This window comes from Sphaeramia orbicularis, chromosome 17 (assembly GCF_902148855.1).
Source record: "Sphaeramia orbicularis chromosome 17, fSphaOr1.1, whole genome shotgun sequence".
NCBI lineage: Eukaryota > Metazoa > Chordata > Actinopteri > Kurtiformes > Apogonidae > Sphaeramia > Sphaeramia orbicularis.
In genome coordinates, this window is record NC_043973.1 from 19,053,267 (window position 1) to 19,068,920 (window position 15,654).

The 15,654-nt window shown below is 33.3% G+C and overlaps 1 protein-coding gene across 1 annotated transcript; it reads left to right on the plus strand.

The window, feature by feature from the left end:
• The first annotated feature begins 7,255 nt into the window (after positions 1-7,255).
• On the plus strand, positions 7,256-13,047 carry and3 (actinodin3). Its single transcript, XM_030160581.1, has 5 exons — positions 7,256-7,267; positions 8,785-8,848; positions 9,025-9,069; positions 10,189-10,337; positions 12,331-13,047. The coding sequence occupies exons 1-5, from the start codon at positions 7,256-7,258 to the stop codon at positions 13,045-13,047; spliced, it is 987 nt and encodes a 328-aa protein (XP_030016441.1).
• Positions 13,048-15,654: the final 2,607 nt, after the last annotated feature.

Sequence of the window (15,654 nt, forward strand, 5' to 3'; positions counted from 1 at the left end):
ATAAACTAAGGCGTAATATTGTTCAAATTGCACTTATTTTTCTTCAGAATTTTCAGGTTATTCACATTTTTTACTTCACTTTTTTAGTAAGTGCAATTTTAACAATATTACACCTTAGATTATCATTTATACATATGAATCACAACTTACAGATCACAGTGGATCTCCAAATACACAAAACATCTAGTAGCAGGCAGAATTTTGGTACAATTCCACATACTTCTCTTAAGACATTTCAGATATTCACATTTTTTGTAAAAGGCTAGTCTGTAAATGTAAACATTTTTGTGTAATTTTACTTTTTTTTGCACTACAACAAAGAGAAAAAAATTGTAGTTTTCATTATTTACAGGTTATTATGATAGTATTTTACTGGTCTGATCCACTTTAGATTGAATTGACCTAAAATGATTCTAACATCCTTGATTGTTAATATCTTCAGTGTAATTTTTGCATCTCACAAATTCATCCCAGGGGCCACCCCACTAAAGGATTCATTCCTCACATTCCTTCACACCACAAAAACTCCAACCACAGGTCATTAGAGGGAGGGTTTGCTATTGTGAAATATGTGCTAAATTTGGGCTTTCTGACACTTCACTGCTGTGTCAGTTATTAAAGTGTGTCAGTGAATGATGAAAATACGGCTTTTTGAAGAAGGGTACAGTGAGGAAGTCTTTGCATTTTTTGTTGTTGTTTTGTTTGTTTATTACAACTTCCAGAACAAAATGCCAGTAGGTCCAAAAACAAGATCCAAGATCTAAAAAAGGAAAAGACAGAGAATATATTTTAACACCATATCAGACTGGTTCAATAAGAAAGCCATGCAAATTATTACACTTTATAAATAAAATTAATAAATAAGGGGAGAAAATAAAGTAGGGTCTAAATCAAATAGCTTAAATAAGTACATTAACCCTTTCATGCATGAATTATAAGAGTCTTAATCAAGATTTTTTATTTGTGAGTGTTTTTATTTCTTGAGGCATTTAAAAAACAATGCGATTGAAGTTTTTTATGAACCTATTTTTCATGGAGTTGCAAAAATGTCCACTCAGCTGGACACCATGCATTTAATTCTGAAGCAAAGAAACATATTTACTGATAAACTGTGTGAAAACTATGAAATAAAAACATTTTTAATGCAGATAATCTGATGTTTTCTCACATTTTAACATACACTAATAATAGTCATTACTCACTTCATGGAGATAATATGCAAAAAAAAAAAAAAAAAAAAAAAAAAATTGAAAATCCCTGTTAATTACAGTTTAATAACAATAACAAGCAATTGATTTACAGTCAAACATGTTAGTGCAGATCAGGTTTATCAAGAACAGCAAAGTTACAGTAACAGTATGAATTGCAGTGTATGGGATGGTGCATGCACTGCAAAAATCTAAATCTTACCAAGTGTATTTTTCTCATTTCTAGTCCAAATATCTCATCACACTTAAAATAAGACAGAATCACCTACAGAGTAAAATTTTTTTTGTTTAATTCAAGCAAAAAAAAAATCTGCCAATGGAACAACTGAAAATTATCTTGGTAAGATTACTTGAAATAAGATTTTCCAGATCTATTGTCTAAAAATCAGTTCTTATATCTCACCTTAAAGTTACTCTTTAGGTGATTATGTCTTATTTTAAGTGTGATGAGATATTTGGATTAGAAATGAGAAAAATACACTTGGTCAGAGTTAGATTTTTGCAGAGTGAATGTCCACTGTGTTGGCTGATATGGAACTGAAACAACAAAATCCATGAATATACAAGAGAACAGCTGTCCACTGCAGTGACCACTGTGCATGAAAGGGTTAAAGACAGGAGTTTCAGGGCATTTGTTTCAGACATATAGTACATCTGAAAGATTTGACAAATCTCTTTAGTCCATTCCTCCATATGTTGATCCTGATCTTTGAATATTTACATCTACTTGATAAAAAATTTAAGAAATATTTGATCTGCAGTTTTGATATACAGTAACTTTTGCAAAATTCTTATGTATTCTTAATTATTCCAGTTAAATCTCACATGTAAGAAATGGTTGGAAGGATTCAGCAAAATTTTTACAATCACTAGAAATAAGAACTAGATTACATGTCACCAGGATCAGATTTCTTTTCACCTGTGCACATTTTTTTCCCTTAGTTCTTTTGTGTTCACTAAAAAACTTTTTTCCAGCACCATCAACAAAACCCTGAACCCACTCCCAAATAACAAATATATATCTTGATTATATTTTAGATCATGAAATGAGATGGTATCTGGCAAAGTGCAAAGTGTTCATATCTTTTACTTAAATGGGTAGTATTTTCCTAAACCCACTTTTATTAGTCTATGGTACATTTATTTGTGTATTTGGACCCTAATGGTTCAAAAAGTTTGAATTTGAACCCTCCAGATGCTGCAAAGCTATCTTTAAATTCATTCTGGCAAAAATTGAGTGGATTTCTTCAACCTGTTTCAATTGCTTCTTAACTTGTTACATTTTATAACTAGTTACATCACGACACGAGACTTCTGACAAACATTTCTCTGAGAATGCCATAGTTGTTCGTCAGCAGCAGCGGTTGTTGTAAAAACTGAAAATATGTCCAAACTTCGAGCCAGTTCCCTAAAATATTCAGGTGTTGGTTGTATTAACGAACTCAAGTGGCTGAACGGGACAGAGCAGCACAGCCGACAACCTGGAGGGGGTGGGGGCCAGCGCTCAAAACATTTTGGCAAAAATTGAGTGGATTTCTACAACCCGTTTTAATTCTTGCTTATTTTGTTACATCTATAACTAGTTACGTCATGACATTTGCACAAATAAGGTCAAGACATCAGACGAACATTTCTCCAAGTACACCATAATTTTTTAGCAGCGGTGGTTGTAGTCCATACTAAAAATATGTCCAAACTTTGAACCGATTACCTACAACACAGGTGTCAAACATGCGGCCCGGGGGCCAAATCCGGCCCACCAAAGGCTTCAATCTGGCCCCTGGGATGAATTTGTGAAATGCAAAAATTACACTGAAGATATTAACAATCAAGGATGTTAAAATCATTTTAGGTCATTTCAGTCTAAAGTGGATCAAACCAGTAAAATACCATCATAATAACCTATAAATAATGAAAACTGTAAATTTGTCTCTTTGTTTTAGTGTAAAAAAAGTAAAATTACACAAAAATGTTTACATTTGAAGACTAGTCTTTTACAAAAAAAATGTGAATATCTGAAATGTCTTAAGAGAAGTATGTGGAATTTTAATAATATTCTCCCTGTTATTTAATGTTTTGAGTAATGGTAGATCCACTGTGATCTCTAAGTTGTGAGTCACGTGTATAAATGATAAACTAAGGTGTAGTCTTGTTAACATTGCACTTATTTTACTAACGAAATTTCTGGTTGTTCATATGTGTTTATGTTATATTCAAGAACAATTCGTAGATCTAAACATTTTCATTACGGAATTTACTTTTTTCACTCAAAAGTTCTTATCCTATTATTTATATTATTTTACTGGTCCGGCCCACTTTATATCATATTAGGCTGTATGTGGCCCCTGAACTAAAATGAGTTTGACACTCATGACCTACAATATTCAGTTTTGTTTTTTGTTTGTTTGTTTGTTTGTTTGTTTTTTGTTTTTTGTTTTTGTTTTTTTTTTTTTTTTGGGGGGGGGGGGGGGGGTCATGAAGTGGCTCATGTGCATTTAAAGGGCCAGCGCTCAAAACAACCTTTCTGGTGTCATTACTCAGAAATAGGGTTGAAGATGGACCTGTGGAGTTGAATTAATCAAGAATTCAGACCCAAACATATCATTTACAGTTTATGTAGACCACAGGGAAATGTTTTAAAATGCGTAATTCCATTAAAAAAAAAAAAAAAGCAAAATATCACTCCTTTAAGTAAAAGTACTAACACACAGTGAAAATACATAATACCTAACCCTTCACAAGTGGACACTCAGCAGTCCCACTGTGTCCTGCAGAGAGCTCCAGGACAAGGTGTAATTTCACTTGAAGATCAGAGGGGCACACGTTCGGATAATGAACACCCTGATGGTGGTAAAGTTGTGTAAGGAAAGCAGCTTTAAGTTGTAGCGATACAACAACTCCATCATCTCCCTTATTCTTGGTCTGATCTGAATTGAAGAACACAGTGAAATCAGGTGTTACACTGTTATTAAAACGCAGTTAATGTCAAAAAAAGAAGGCTGATCTAGATCCTGAATAGTCCCTTTTTGTCTTCTTTTCTCACCTACTTACATTTTCAGTGATTGATTTACTTTTGCGGAGTTGTTTGTCTTAACTTACAGTTAGAATAAATACATATCATTTAAGAGTAAGAGGTACCCTCACCCCTCTATTTTTGTCATTTCAGTTTGATGTTGGTCATTAGCCACCTGGCAGAAGGCTGCAGACTCCCTGGCTCCTTCTTGTACTCTTTGATCGCTGCCTTACCTGCTGGTTTGAAGCATAGAATTTACTTCCCTGTTGAAATGTCAAACACTGACCAGATGAAAATGAACAGATCACTGGGGAATGTAACAAAACAGACACCATTCACTTAAAAAAAAGAACCTGAAGGAGAGTAAAAGCCTGACTGAACTCTTTTTCTTAGCCGAATCTTAATAATTTACTTGAGTATTTAAGTTTTGTGTAACTTTATACATAGTCTCTATCAGATCTCAGGGGTTACTTTTGTAGATTTTACTCCTGCACATTGGTGTGACAGCTTTAGTTACATTTCAGATTCCAGTCTTTATATTTCAAGGTCTCGTATCTCCAAAAATTGTTGAATGTTTATGATATACTGAAGTACCTTTACTATTACTATATTCTCATTACCATTACATATACTGAAGTATCATTACTATTACTATTATTCCTATACTATTACATATTCTGAAGTGTCATTACTGTTACTATACTCTCGTTACTATTACATATACTGAAGTATCATTACTATTACTATATTCTTATTACTATTACATATTCTGAAGTGTCATTACTGTTGCTATATTCTCATTACTATTACATATACTGAAGTATCATTACTATTACTATATTCTTATTACTATTACATATACTGAAGTGTCATTACTGTCACTATATTCTCATTACTATTACATATACTGAAGTATCATTACTATTACTATATTCTCATTACTATTACATATGCTGAAGTATCATTACTATTACTATCATTCCTATGACTATTGCATATACTGAAGTATCATTACTATTACTATTACTATTATTCCTATACTATTACATATTCTGAAGTTTCATTACTATTACTATATTTTCACTACTATTACATATACTGAAGTATCATTACTGTTACTATATTCTTATTACTATTACATATTCTGAAGTGTCATTACTGTTACTATATTCTCATTACTATTACATATACTGAAGTATCATTACTATAACTATATTCTTATTACTATTACATATACTGAAGTATCATTACTATAACTATATTCTTATTACTATTACATATTCTGAAGTGTCATTACTGTTACTATATTCTCATTACTATTACATATACTGAAGTATCATTACTATTACTATATTCTTATTACTATTACATATACTGAAGTGTCATTACTGTCACTATATTCTCATTACTATTACATATGCTGAAGTATCATTACTATTACTATCATTCCTATGACTATTGCATATACTGAAGTATCATTACTATTACTATTACTATTATTCCTATACTATTACATATTCTGAAGTTTCATTACTCTTACTATATTTTCATTACTATTACATATACTGAAGTATCATTACTATTACTATATTCTTATTACTATTGCATATATTGAAGTATCATTACTATTACTATTATCCCTATTACTATTACATATTCTGAGGTGTCATTACTATTACTATATTCGTATTACTATTGCATATACTGAAGTATCATTACTATTACTATTGTCCCTATTACTATTACATATACTGAAGTATCATTACTATTACTATTATTCCTGTTACTATTACATATACTGAGTTGTCATTTAATAGACTGAATTTTTAAAAATGTCCTTATTATGTGGAATAAAGCTTACAGTCTCACTCACGTCACTGGCAAATACATTGCTTCAAAGCTGAAAACAGGCCTGTTATTCTGAATCCATGAAAAATGCATTTTGGTTCTCACAAAACAGTGACGCAACAAACATGATCTTGTAGAATAAAATGGAATTCTGGAGATTAAACAAGATTAACTATAAAGTTGTCAAAAAGTGAACATACACATTAATGCAATAGTAAAACTAATCTAAAACTTCATATATAATTATAAAATACTATCAGAAACCATTTTGCTCCATGTTAAAGCCACTTTCATACTGTCATACTCAAGAAAAGTTTGTTGATTATTAACATCTTCCTCCGCTGGTGTTGTGTTTGATCAGTTTTTGTCCTCATCTGAGACACCAAAACACAGATTGGAAGAAATATCTCTAATTTCTTATACTCTCATTTTACATGTGTTTTAATTATCTCGACACTGACAAACATGAGGACGCATCAGTGTGAAAACAAACAGTGAAGGGACTTGAAGTCTCTAATCAACGATTCCCAGGCCGTGGTACATTGACTTGGTGTTTGGACAAGCTTCTCCATAATTCCTGCATATTTCTCGAAGCCTTAAACAGCAGTTGACTCTGGTCCCCCTCTATTTTTTGACTGGCAAAGACTGAAGTTAAAGGGCATTTCCAGCTGTTTTGGGACAGAGGGTTAATTTTTACCTTCCAGGCGTGTTTTGTCAGGAATCAGTCTACAGTAGCACTGTTTGTCCACATTATCCTGTATATTTACCCCACAAAGTACAGTAAATATGTGCATTCCTTAATCTATAGCTGAAAGGTATGTGATGATTCTAACAGGTGTAGACTGAGGAATTCACACTATTTCAAAGTTCTACTGATGGTTTCACTCATGACTATGAAGCTACAGTAACAGTTTAAAACCCAGACCGGCCGTTCACCTCACGGGCGTTCTGCAAAACAGAAATGTTTCCTTGGGCTTTACAAGGAGTCACGTCTTGTTTGAAGTCCACCATTTACTGCTGGTTCATGCTCTGTGTGCTAATGAGCTCCTCCACGTCCCAACACTAAATGTATAAGGGGCGGGGTTTGGCCCACTTGCAGGTCAGTAACCAATGGAAACACCTCAGTATTAACAGCAGTATTTATGAACAGTAATGTTCTGCAGCAGATTAGACCAAGACCGGGGAGATGCAGCAGCTGGTGAGCAGGATTGCTTTTCTTTGTCACACAAGTAGCCTTGTTAAGTTTAACACAAGAACTATTTTTATATCAAGTAATCTCTGATGACCTATTTCTTCTTTGCAGCATAATTGCATTGCTGCATTTATCAATTATCCAGGGACAGAAAGCTCTTGCCAGATTTAATGATAATTTAACGGATAACCTGAATAATTGGTTCCAACAGTGGCATCTCAGGGGGTAAAAAGTGCACAAACTAAAATATTGAAATATTGGGAAATATGCAGTATAACTCTGGAAAATAAGGAACCACTGGTTTTACAGATATGAGTAAAATTGACTTTTTATTCTAGAAATTACTGACAAATTTCTCTAAAATGCCATATGAAAACATTGCCATTTCAAGCATTTATTTACAGAGAATGAAAAGAACGTACTGCTTTCAAACCTTGAATAATGCATGAGACAATACTGATGTTTTCACTTTTTGAATTTAGTATATTTGGTAGAGAAACCCTGACTTTCCATGATGGCTTCTGAGCATCTTACTCACATTGCTGTTGGGCGGTTTGTGCTGCTCTTATGTGTAAAATTGCGACAGATGTCTATAATATGATGGTTTGTGATCAGCCATCTTCTACTTAGTCATATTCCAGAAGTTTCTCCTGAGTTCAAGACTAGATATTTGGAGTGGTCTCTTATGTTTTTCCAGACTTGTATTAAAAAGGGTTTATGTATAACTAGGGATGTAACACTAGGAAAATTTCATGTCACGGTTATTGTGACCAAAGTTATCACGGTTATCATTATTATCATGGTATTGTTGAAATTGTGCTCAAAATGTTCAAAAAGTACTAATACACACATTAAAATAATTTAACCAAGTTGTATTTTGAAAAAAACAAAACAAAACAAAAAACAAATAAATGTACTTTCTGTTGGCAGACACATTCAAATATTAACCTTTAGTGGTCTGAGTCTATTTTGGCTGTTTTTCAGTACTTTTGATTTTGCCTTTATATAATACATAAACAAATGTTTACTATACCCATGTTTGGCATCTTTTTTTTCAGCACAACTTCATTTATATCAACTGCCTATTATTTTTTTCACTTTAACCTACTATATCAACATAAAGGCCAGAAAACACAAAAACAATATATAAAATCCGATTTGAAAAATGTGTAGAATTTATTGCATAAATAACACACAGATGCTTAACAAACCTTTTCAAAGACTTTAAAAGTGAATACTGGTTCCAAATATTAGGTATAGAAAATTAAAATTGTAATAAATGAAAACAGTACTCAAATATTTGACATGAAAGCAGATCTTAGGTGTTTTCTACAGAAAAGTGCGGTAATCAAACACGGTTATCATAATAATTAGAATTTAATAGGTAATACTAACTGTCTGCAATTTAACCGCGGTTTATTGTTATACCGCTAATCATTACATTCCTATGTATAACACTTTTTGGTGCATTTTTGTTACTGTGTGAAATACTAAAACTAACTTGTGGTAATGTTCACATGCAGATGCTGAGGATGATTTCTCAGGAGTCCTTGTTGAAGGCGCTATGCTGCCTGCTCTTAATGCCAGGTTTGTGAAAGTAAAATAAGGATCATTATTGATTTTTTTGCTCAATAAAGTACTACTGTATCGAGTTCACTACTGGTTCTGCTAATAGTGCTACAGCAGTACATGTATTTGAGTGAACTTGTACATTTTAAATACATGAATGTTTACCTGTTCTTCTATATTCTGCATCTTTCCAGCTTTGCTAAATGCAACATCGCTGGTAAAACTGAAGAATCCTGCAGGTATTTAATCACTCCTTGCACTGCAGTCTACAGTAGTGGAAATAAGTTTTCAGACACCCTTAACCCTTTCATGCATAGTGGTCACTACAGTGGACAGCTATTCTACAGCTGTTCTTTGTATATTCACAGGTTTTGTTGTTTTACTTTCATATCAGCCAATACAGCACCATCCCATACACTGCAATTCATACCATTACTGTAACTTTGCTGTTCTTAATAAACCTGATCTGCAGTAACATGTTTGAGATCATTGTTATTGCATTGTAATTAACAGGTTTCTTAAACAAAAAGTTGTATTTTTTTTTTTTTTTGGCTTTTATTTATTTTTATTTTTTTTGCAACTAGTATTAGAGTATGTTAAAATATGCGAAAACATCAGATCAGCAGCATTAAAAAATGTTTTTATTTTATAGTTGTCACACAGTATATCACTCTCTGATAATGGGTTTTAAATACATGGTTCTTTGCTTCAAAAATTAAATAAATGGTTTTTGTAACCCTGTGAAAAATAGTTTCATTTAAAAAATTTCAATCTCATTGTTTTTTTTATGCCTAAAGAGGAAGAAAAAAACAATCAGGGAAAAAATCTTGACTAAGGTTCTCATAATTCACGCATGAAAGGGTTAAAATTTGACACAGTCTCAAATATTATCATGAAATGAACGTGGCTACATCAGACAGACACAAAAAATGTGATTTTTTTTGGTTTATTATTAACAACAAAAAAAACAACAACAATCTGAATTCTTGACACTTTCAAAATGTCATGCACTGGATGTGTTTCAAGGGGCATCATCTGGCTCAAACATCAATGGAATATGTGTAGAAGAGAACGGAACAATACTTGGCAGAGTTCAATGACATAAGAGAAATATATGGGACGTCCAAAAACTTTTTTCCACCACTGTAACTTGTTACTTGTTGACCACTCCATGTGATTACATCTGGTTGTTTTTCCATATTGATATTCCATAAGGTGTGTGTTTTTCTTAATGTAAGACAGGTACTTATAATAATCGTAACACTTCAAACAATTATTTTAGTCATTAAAATCTTTATATTTAGATTGGATCTTTGTGTTTCTTTTTTATAATCTGTATGATCTGTGTTCTTCTTTAGGAAATCCACTTAGTATTGGTTCTGCTCAGGCACATGATTTCTTGACTAACTCTCGCCCAAAGAGGAACCCTGACCCAAAGTGGTACCGTGGAAATCCTGACTTTCAGTCCTACTACCGCTTCTACAACAGCATTGGGCACATTGAGGGAGTAAGTTCAGAAAACCTTATGAACTGTGTATTTTAAATGAGTCTGAGTCTGATTTGAGTCTGACCCATATGTGGTCAGAATCAGAATACTTTATTAACCCATAAAGACCCAAATATACACCAGTGACCCAAACCATCTACTGATTTTAAACTGTTTAATACCTGTTGATCCATTAATCCTATCACTACATGTAAATAACTGGTGTAAAATACAGTTATTCATCTTTTCATGGTCATCAGATATGACCCGTTTGGACATTCAGAGGCTCTGTAGTTACCATGGAAACACCGTCACCTTCTACAACACAGGTGTCAAACATGTGGCCCGGGGGCCAAAACCGACCCGCCAAAGGATCCAGTTTGACCGTGGGATAAATTTGTGAAATGGAAAAATTACACTGAAGATAATAACAGTCAAGGATGTTAAAGTGGGTCAGACCAGTAAAATACTATCATAATAACTCAGAAATAATGAAAAAAGCTATTTTTTCCATTTTGTTTCAGTGTAAACAAAGTAAAATTACACAAAAATGTTGACATTTACAGACTAGCCTTTTACAAAAAATGTGAATAACCTAAACAAATAAGAAAAGCCTGAAATGTCTTAAGGGAAGTATGTGGAATCTTACCAATATTCTGTCTGTTACTAGATGTTTTGTGTATTTGCAGATCCACTGTGATCTGTACGTTGTGATGCACATGTATAAATGATAAACTATGGCGCAATATTGTTAAAATTGCACTTATTTTTCTTAAGAATTTTCAGGTTGTTCATATATTTTTTATGTTATGTTCAAATACAGTTTGTAGATGTAAACATTTTCATTATGGAATGTTACTTCTTTCACTCAAAAACAGAGAGAAAACTTTAGAGTTGACATTATTTATAAGTTTTTATCCTATTATTTTACTGGTCTGGCCCACTATAGATCACATTAGGCTGTATGTGGCCCCTGAACTAAAATGAGTTTGACACCCCTGTTCTACAACATTGATTCACCAGTAAAACCCATGGAGTTCAATAAATGACTGTGGATGAACACACTTGGATTATGTTCAGCTAATGATATATTTTACCGAAAAAGTCACTTTTTCATCACTTTTTTCTCTTTTTGTTATAATAACCTCTCAAATGTAATCTCAGTATGATGATTAAAGTACATAACCAGTAAATTAAATATAGGAAAAAACCTGATTTTAACCGATAAAATGCCAAATACAGAGGATAATAATATGATAAATGGTGATAAATCACTTAACCCTTTCATGCATGAATTATGAGAACCTTCATCAAGATTTTTTTCCCCCCAGAGTGTTTTTATTCCTCTTTAGGCATAACAAAAAAACCCCAAAACATTCCAATTGAATTTTTTTATGAACCTATTTTTCATGGAGTTGCAAAAATGGCCACTCAGCTGGACACTATGCGCTAAATTTTAGAAGCAAAGAAACATGTATTTATTGATATACTGTCTGACAACTATGAAATAAAAACATTTTTCATGCTGCTAATCTGATGTTTTCTCACATTTTAACATACTCTAACACTAGTTATTTTTCACTTCATGGAGATAATATGCAAAAAACTAAAAGAATTATTAAAAAAAACAAACAAACTGTTAATTGCAGTCTAATAACAATTAGCAATTTTTTACACTCAAGCATGTTACTGCAGATCAGGTTTATCTAGAACAGCAAAGTTACAGTAATGGTATGAATTGCAGTGTGTGGGATGATGCATAAGTGTCCACTGTGTCGGCTGATATGGAACTAAAACAACAAAATCCATGAATATACAAGAGAACAGCTGGAGAATAACTGTCCACTGTGGTGACCACTATGCATGAAAGGGTTAAGAAAGGTTAAATAGAGAGAAAAAAATAACTTGAGAACTGACACAAAATTATCACTGGGTTTTTATGGGTTAATCCTAAATGATTTTTCACTTATAATATTCTGTTTCTTCTCTTAACCTGCTCCTCTTCTTCTATCAGATCTATGAGATCGACAGAATCCGGATGCTGTATCAGCAGATGCGTCACTTAGAGCTGACTTATGGCCCGGATGCTTCCAGCTACCAAAGCGTCATGGGTGTCCAGACCACTACTGCAGCTCCAACTACAACCACCCAGCCCCCTCCACCTCCCACCACTCCAGCTCCCACACCAGACCCTCTGGCCGACGCTCAGAGGATCTATCTGTGTAACCCCAAAGACCCGCTGTGCAAACCTCAGATAGTCTACCTGCCCACGGGGGCCGTCCCGGTACTGTGCGACCCTCGATATAACCCCTTCTGCAGACCACAAACAGAGGAGGAGATGAAAGCGGCTGCTGCTCCTCCACCACCTCCTCCTCCTCCCAAAAAACCTGACCCACCCCCACCTCCTCCTGCTCCCAAAAAGTCTGACCCACCTCCACCTCCACCTCCTACTATCATTATTAAAGGAATGGAGTACGACTGTGACCCATACTGGGACCCCGACTGCCTCATTGATCACCCTCCACGCCCCATTGTAGAAAAAGTCACACCCGATGCACCTGTTGAAGAAAAAGTGGAAGTGGTGAAAGAGGAAGTTGCAAAAGCTGAGGAAAGCGCTCCTGCAACACCACCTTCTGAGAAGACCCCTTACCCTTACTTCGACCCTTATGATTTCACAAGTGACCTTTTTGACCCCTTCAAGTACGCCAGTCCAGAACCTGATCCAGAGTAAAAACACAGTGTTAAAGAAATTACAACAACCACTAGACTCTAAAAATAAAAATCAATTCAAGACTGTGTAAAATAATGTAATACTAACGCAAACCATCCATCATTTCACAGGACCGATGGGTAAAAAAGAAAAGTTAAATATGGTTTCAAAATAATATGTCACTTTGACTTTTCTCTGTTTCCGTATGCAAATAATGTACAATAAACTGAATTAAAAACAATTAAAAAACTGTTGACTGAAAGGTAATGTGTATCATGTCACATTTCATTTTCATGTGTTATTTTGTGGCATTAACACCAATAGCTAAATTCTTTTCAGTCTTATCCCAAAATGATTAATTGTACTGAATTTGACTGATTTTGTAAATAGCACGATGGGACATTAGAATAAGGTTAGATCATATCAAATAAAGGTATTAAACTGAACTCTATATACTCTAAGGTTGTTTGGTCAGCAGCATACTCTATTACACTACAAATTAAGAGCTCAGATCTCAAATGAATGTGGAACAGACTCTACATTTCCATCACTTGATACTTTTGGATCAGTTTCACACATTATAGATCTCAACTCAGGCTTGGATGTGTCACAAAAGTTCAGTCCTCTTCTTAGATTTTGGGTAAATTAAGACTAAAACTGATCATGGGGGCTAATCTTAAAAACATTCAGCCCAATGCATTCTGTTTTACTAGAAAATGAATATTAACCTCCTCAGAACCTGTATTTACACATAAGGATAGTACATTGAGTTTTCTGCACTTTATACTTTATTGATCTTAACAGAAATCCCATTGGTTAACACTGTTTTGTATGTTTGAGGTATGTACAAAACAGAAATCAGTGTAAAACCACGATGCTGTCAAACTGATTGAAATAACTTTACAGCTAAACTTAAAGTGGAGGGAGTAAAAAAAAAAAAAAAAAAACTCCCAAATTTTTGTTTGAACATGTTTATTTATACTGCAGCTGCAGCCAGGAAGTGCTCATTTAAAAACAATGGGACTAAACCTCTGTGAAGGTGTACAAATCATATTGTAAATGCATTGTGTTTCAGAGAGGGGATATTCTGGGAATTCCTGTGTGTATCGGGCAACATGCAATGTGTTCCTGTGTCTGCACACTGAACACAATTGTCTGTGCGCAATTTCAAAGAGATATGACAGACTCAACACTATAGGATTTCCCAGTTGTGGAGTACGGAGCTTTTTTTTTTTTTTTTTTAATCTATCTACACTGTTGCTCATAAAGATGATACAATTTTGTTGTCAGACACATTCCTCTTTATTTCTATTTATCCACATTGCACCTATTTAGACCTGGTGCAATGATAACATACTGTGTCCCATATAGTTTATCAAGAATAAATCACAGTGTCACAATCATTTCATGATCTGTTTGCTTACTTATTTATTATTCATGTATAAATACTTCCTTATGCAATTATTGAGTTTCATACTGTTTATGTCTTCTAACATACTGGTGTTGAACAGTAAAATGAAGCTATTGTTGCATTAATGGAATTTTCTTAAAAAATGAAGCATTCAGAAAAAATGCTTAGTTTTTATAAATATAAGATCCTACTCATGCAAATAAGCTAGGAGAAATAAAAACAGACTAATTTCTAAACACCAATAGAATAGAATAGAATAGAATAGAATAGAATAGAATGATACATAACAAATTGGGAGTGCAATTCAGCATACTAAAGGAAGAATACAAACAAGAAAACAAACAAACAGCAGACAATATGAAAAAATAATATTAACCCTTTCATGCATGAATTACAAGAACTTTAATGGGTCAAAACACAGTAATGTCCAGTCAGAGGTGAAATTTAATTGATTGCCATTCCAATATTTATTTCAATATAAAGTGGCTCCTTGTTTTGGATAATCCCTTATGGTCCAACTAAAGCAAAAATGAATTTGAAAGTAAAAATGTGGGTCAAATTGTCTCTAAAATGTTCCATCAGAGAGATTTTGAATACCATTTTTTGACCCTAATCAAGATATTTTTCCTGAGTGTTTTTATTCTGAATTTATCTGAAAAAAACAATGCGACTGAAGAAATTTTTTTATGAACCTATTTTTCATGGAGTTGCAAAAAAAAAAAAAAAAAAAAAAAATCTACTCAGCTGGACATCATGCATTTAATTTTTTGAAACAAAGAAACATGTATTTACTGATGCACTGTTTGAAAAATATGAATTTTTTTTTTAATGCTGCTAATCTGATGTTTTGTCACATTTTACTATATTAGTTATTACTCACTTTATGGAGATAATATGCAAAAAAAAAAAAAAAAAAAATTGTTTAAGAAAAATGGTTAATTACAGTCTATTAACAATAACAAGCAATTGATTTCCAATCAAACATGTTAAGTAGATCCGATTTATCAAGAACAGCAAAGTTATAGTAATGATATGAATTGTAGAGCATGGGATGATGCATAAGTGTCCACTGTGTTGGCTGATATGGAACTAAAACAATAAAATCCATGAATATATAAGAGAACAGCTGGAGAGTAGCTGTCCACTGTAGCGACCACTATGCATGAAAGGGTTAAAAGACGTCGTGGAAACTGTAATAATCTAAAAGCAGATAGTAA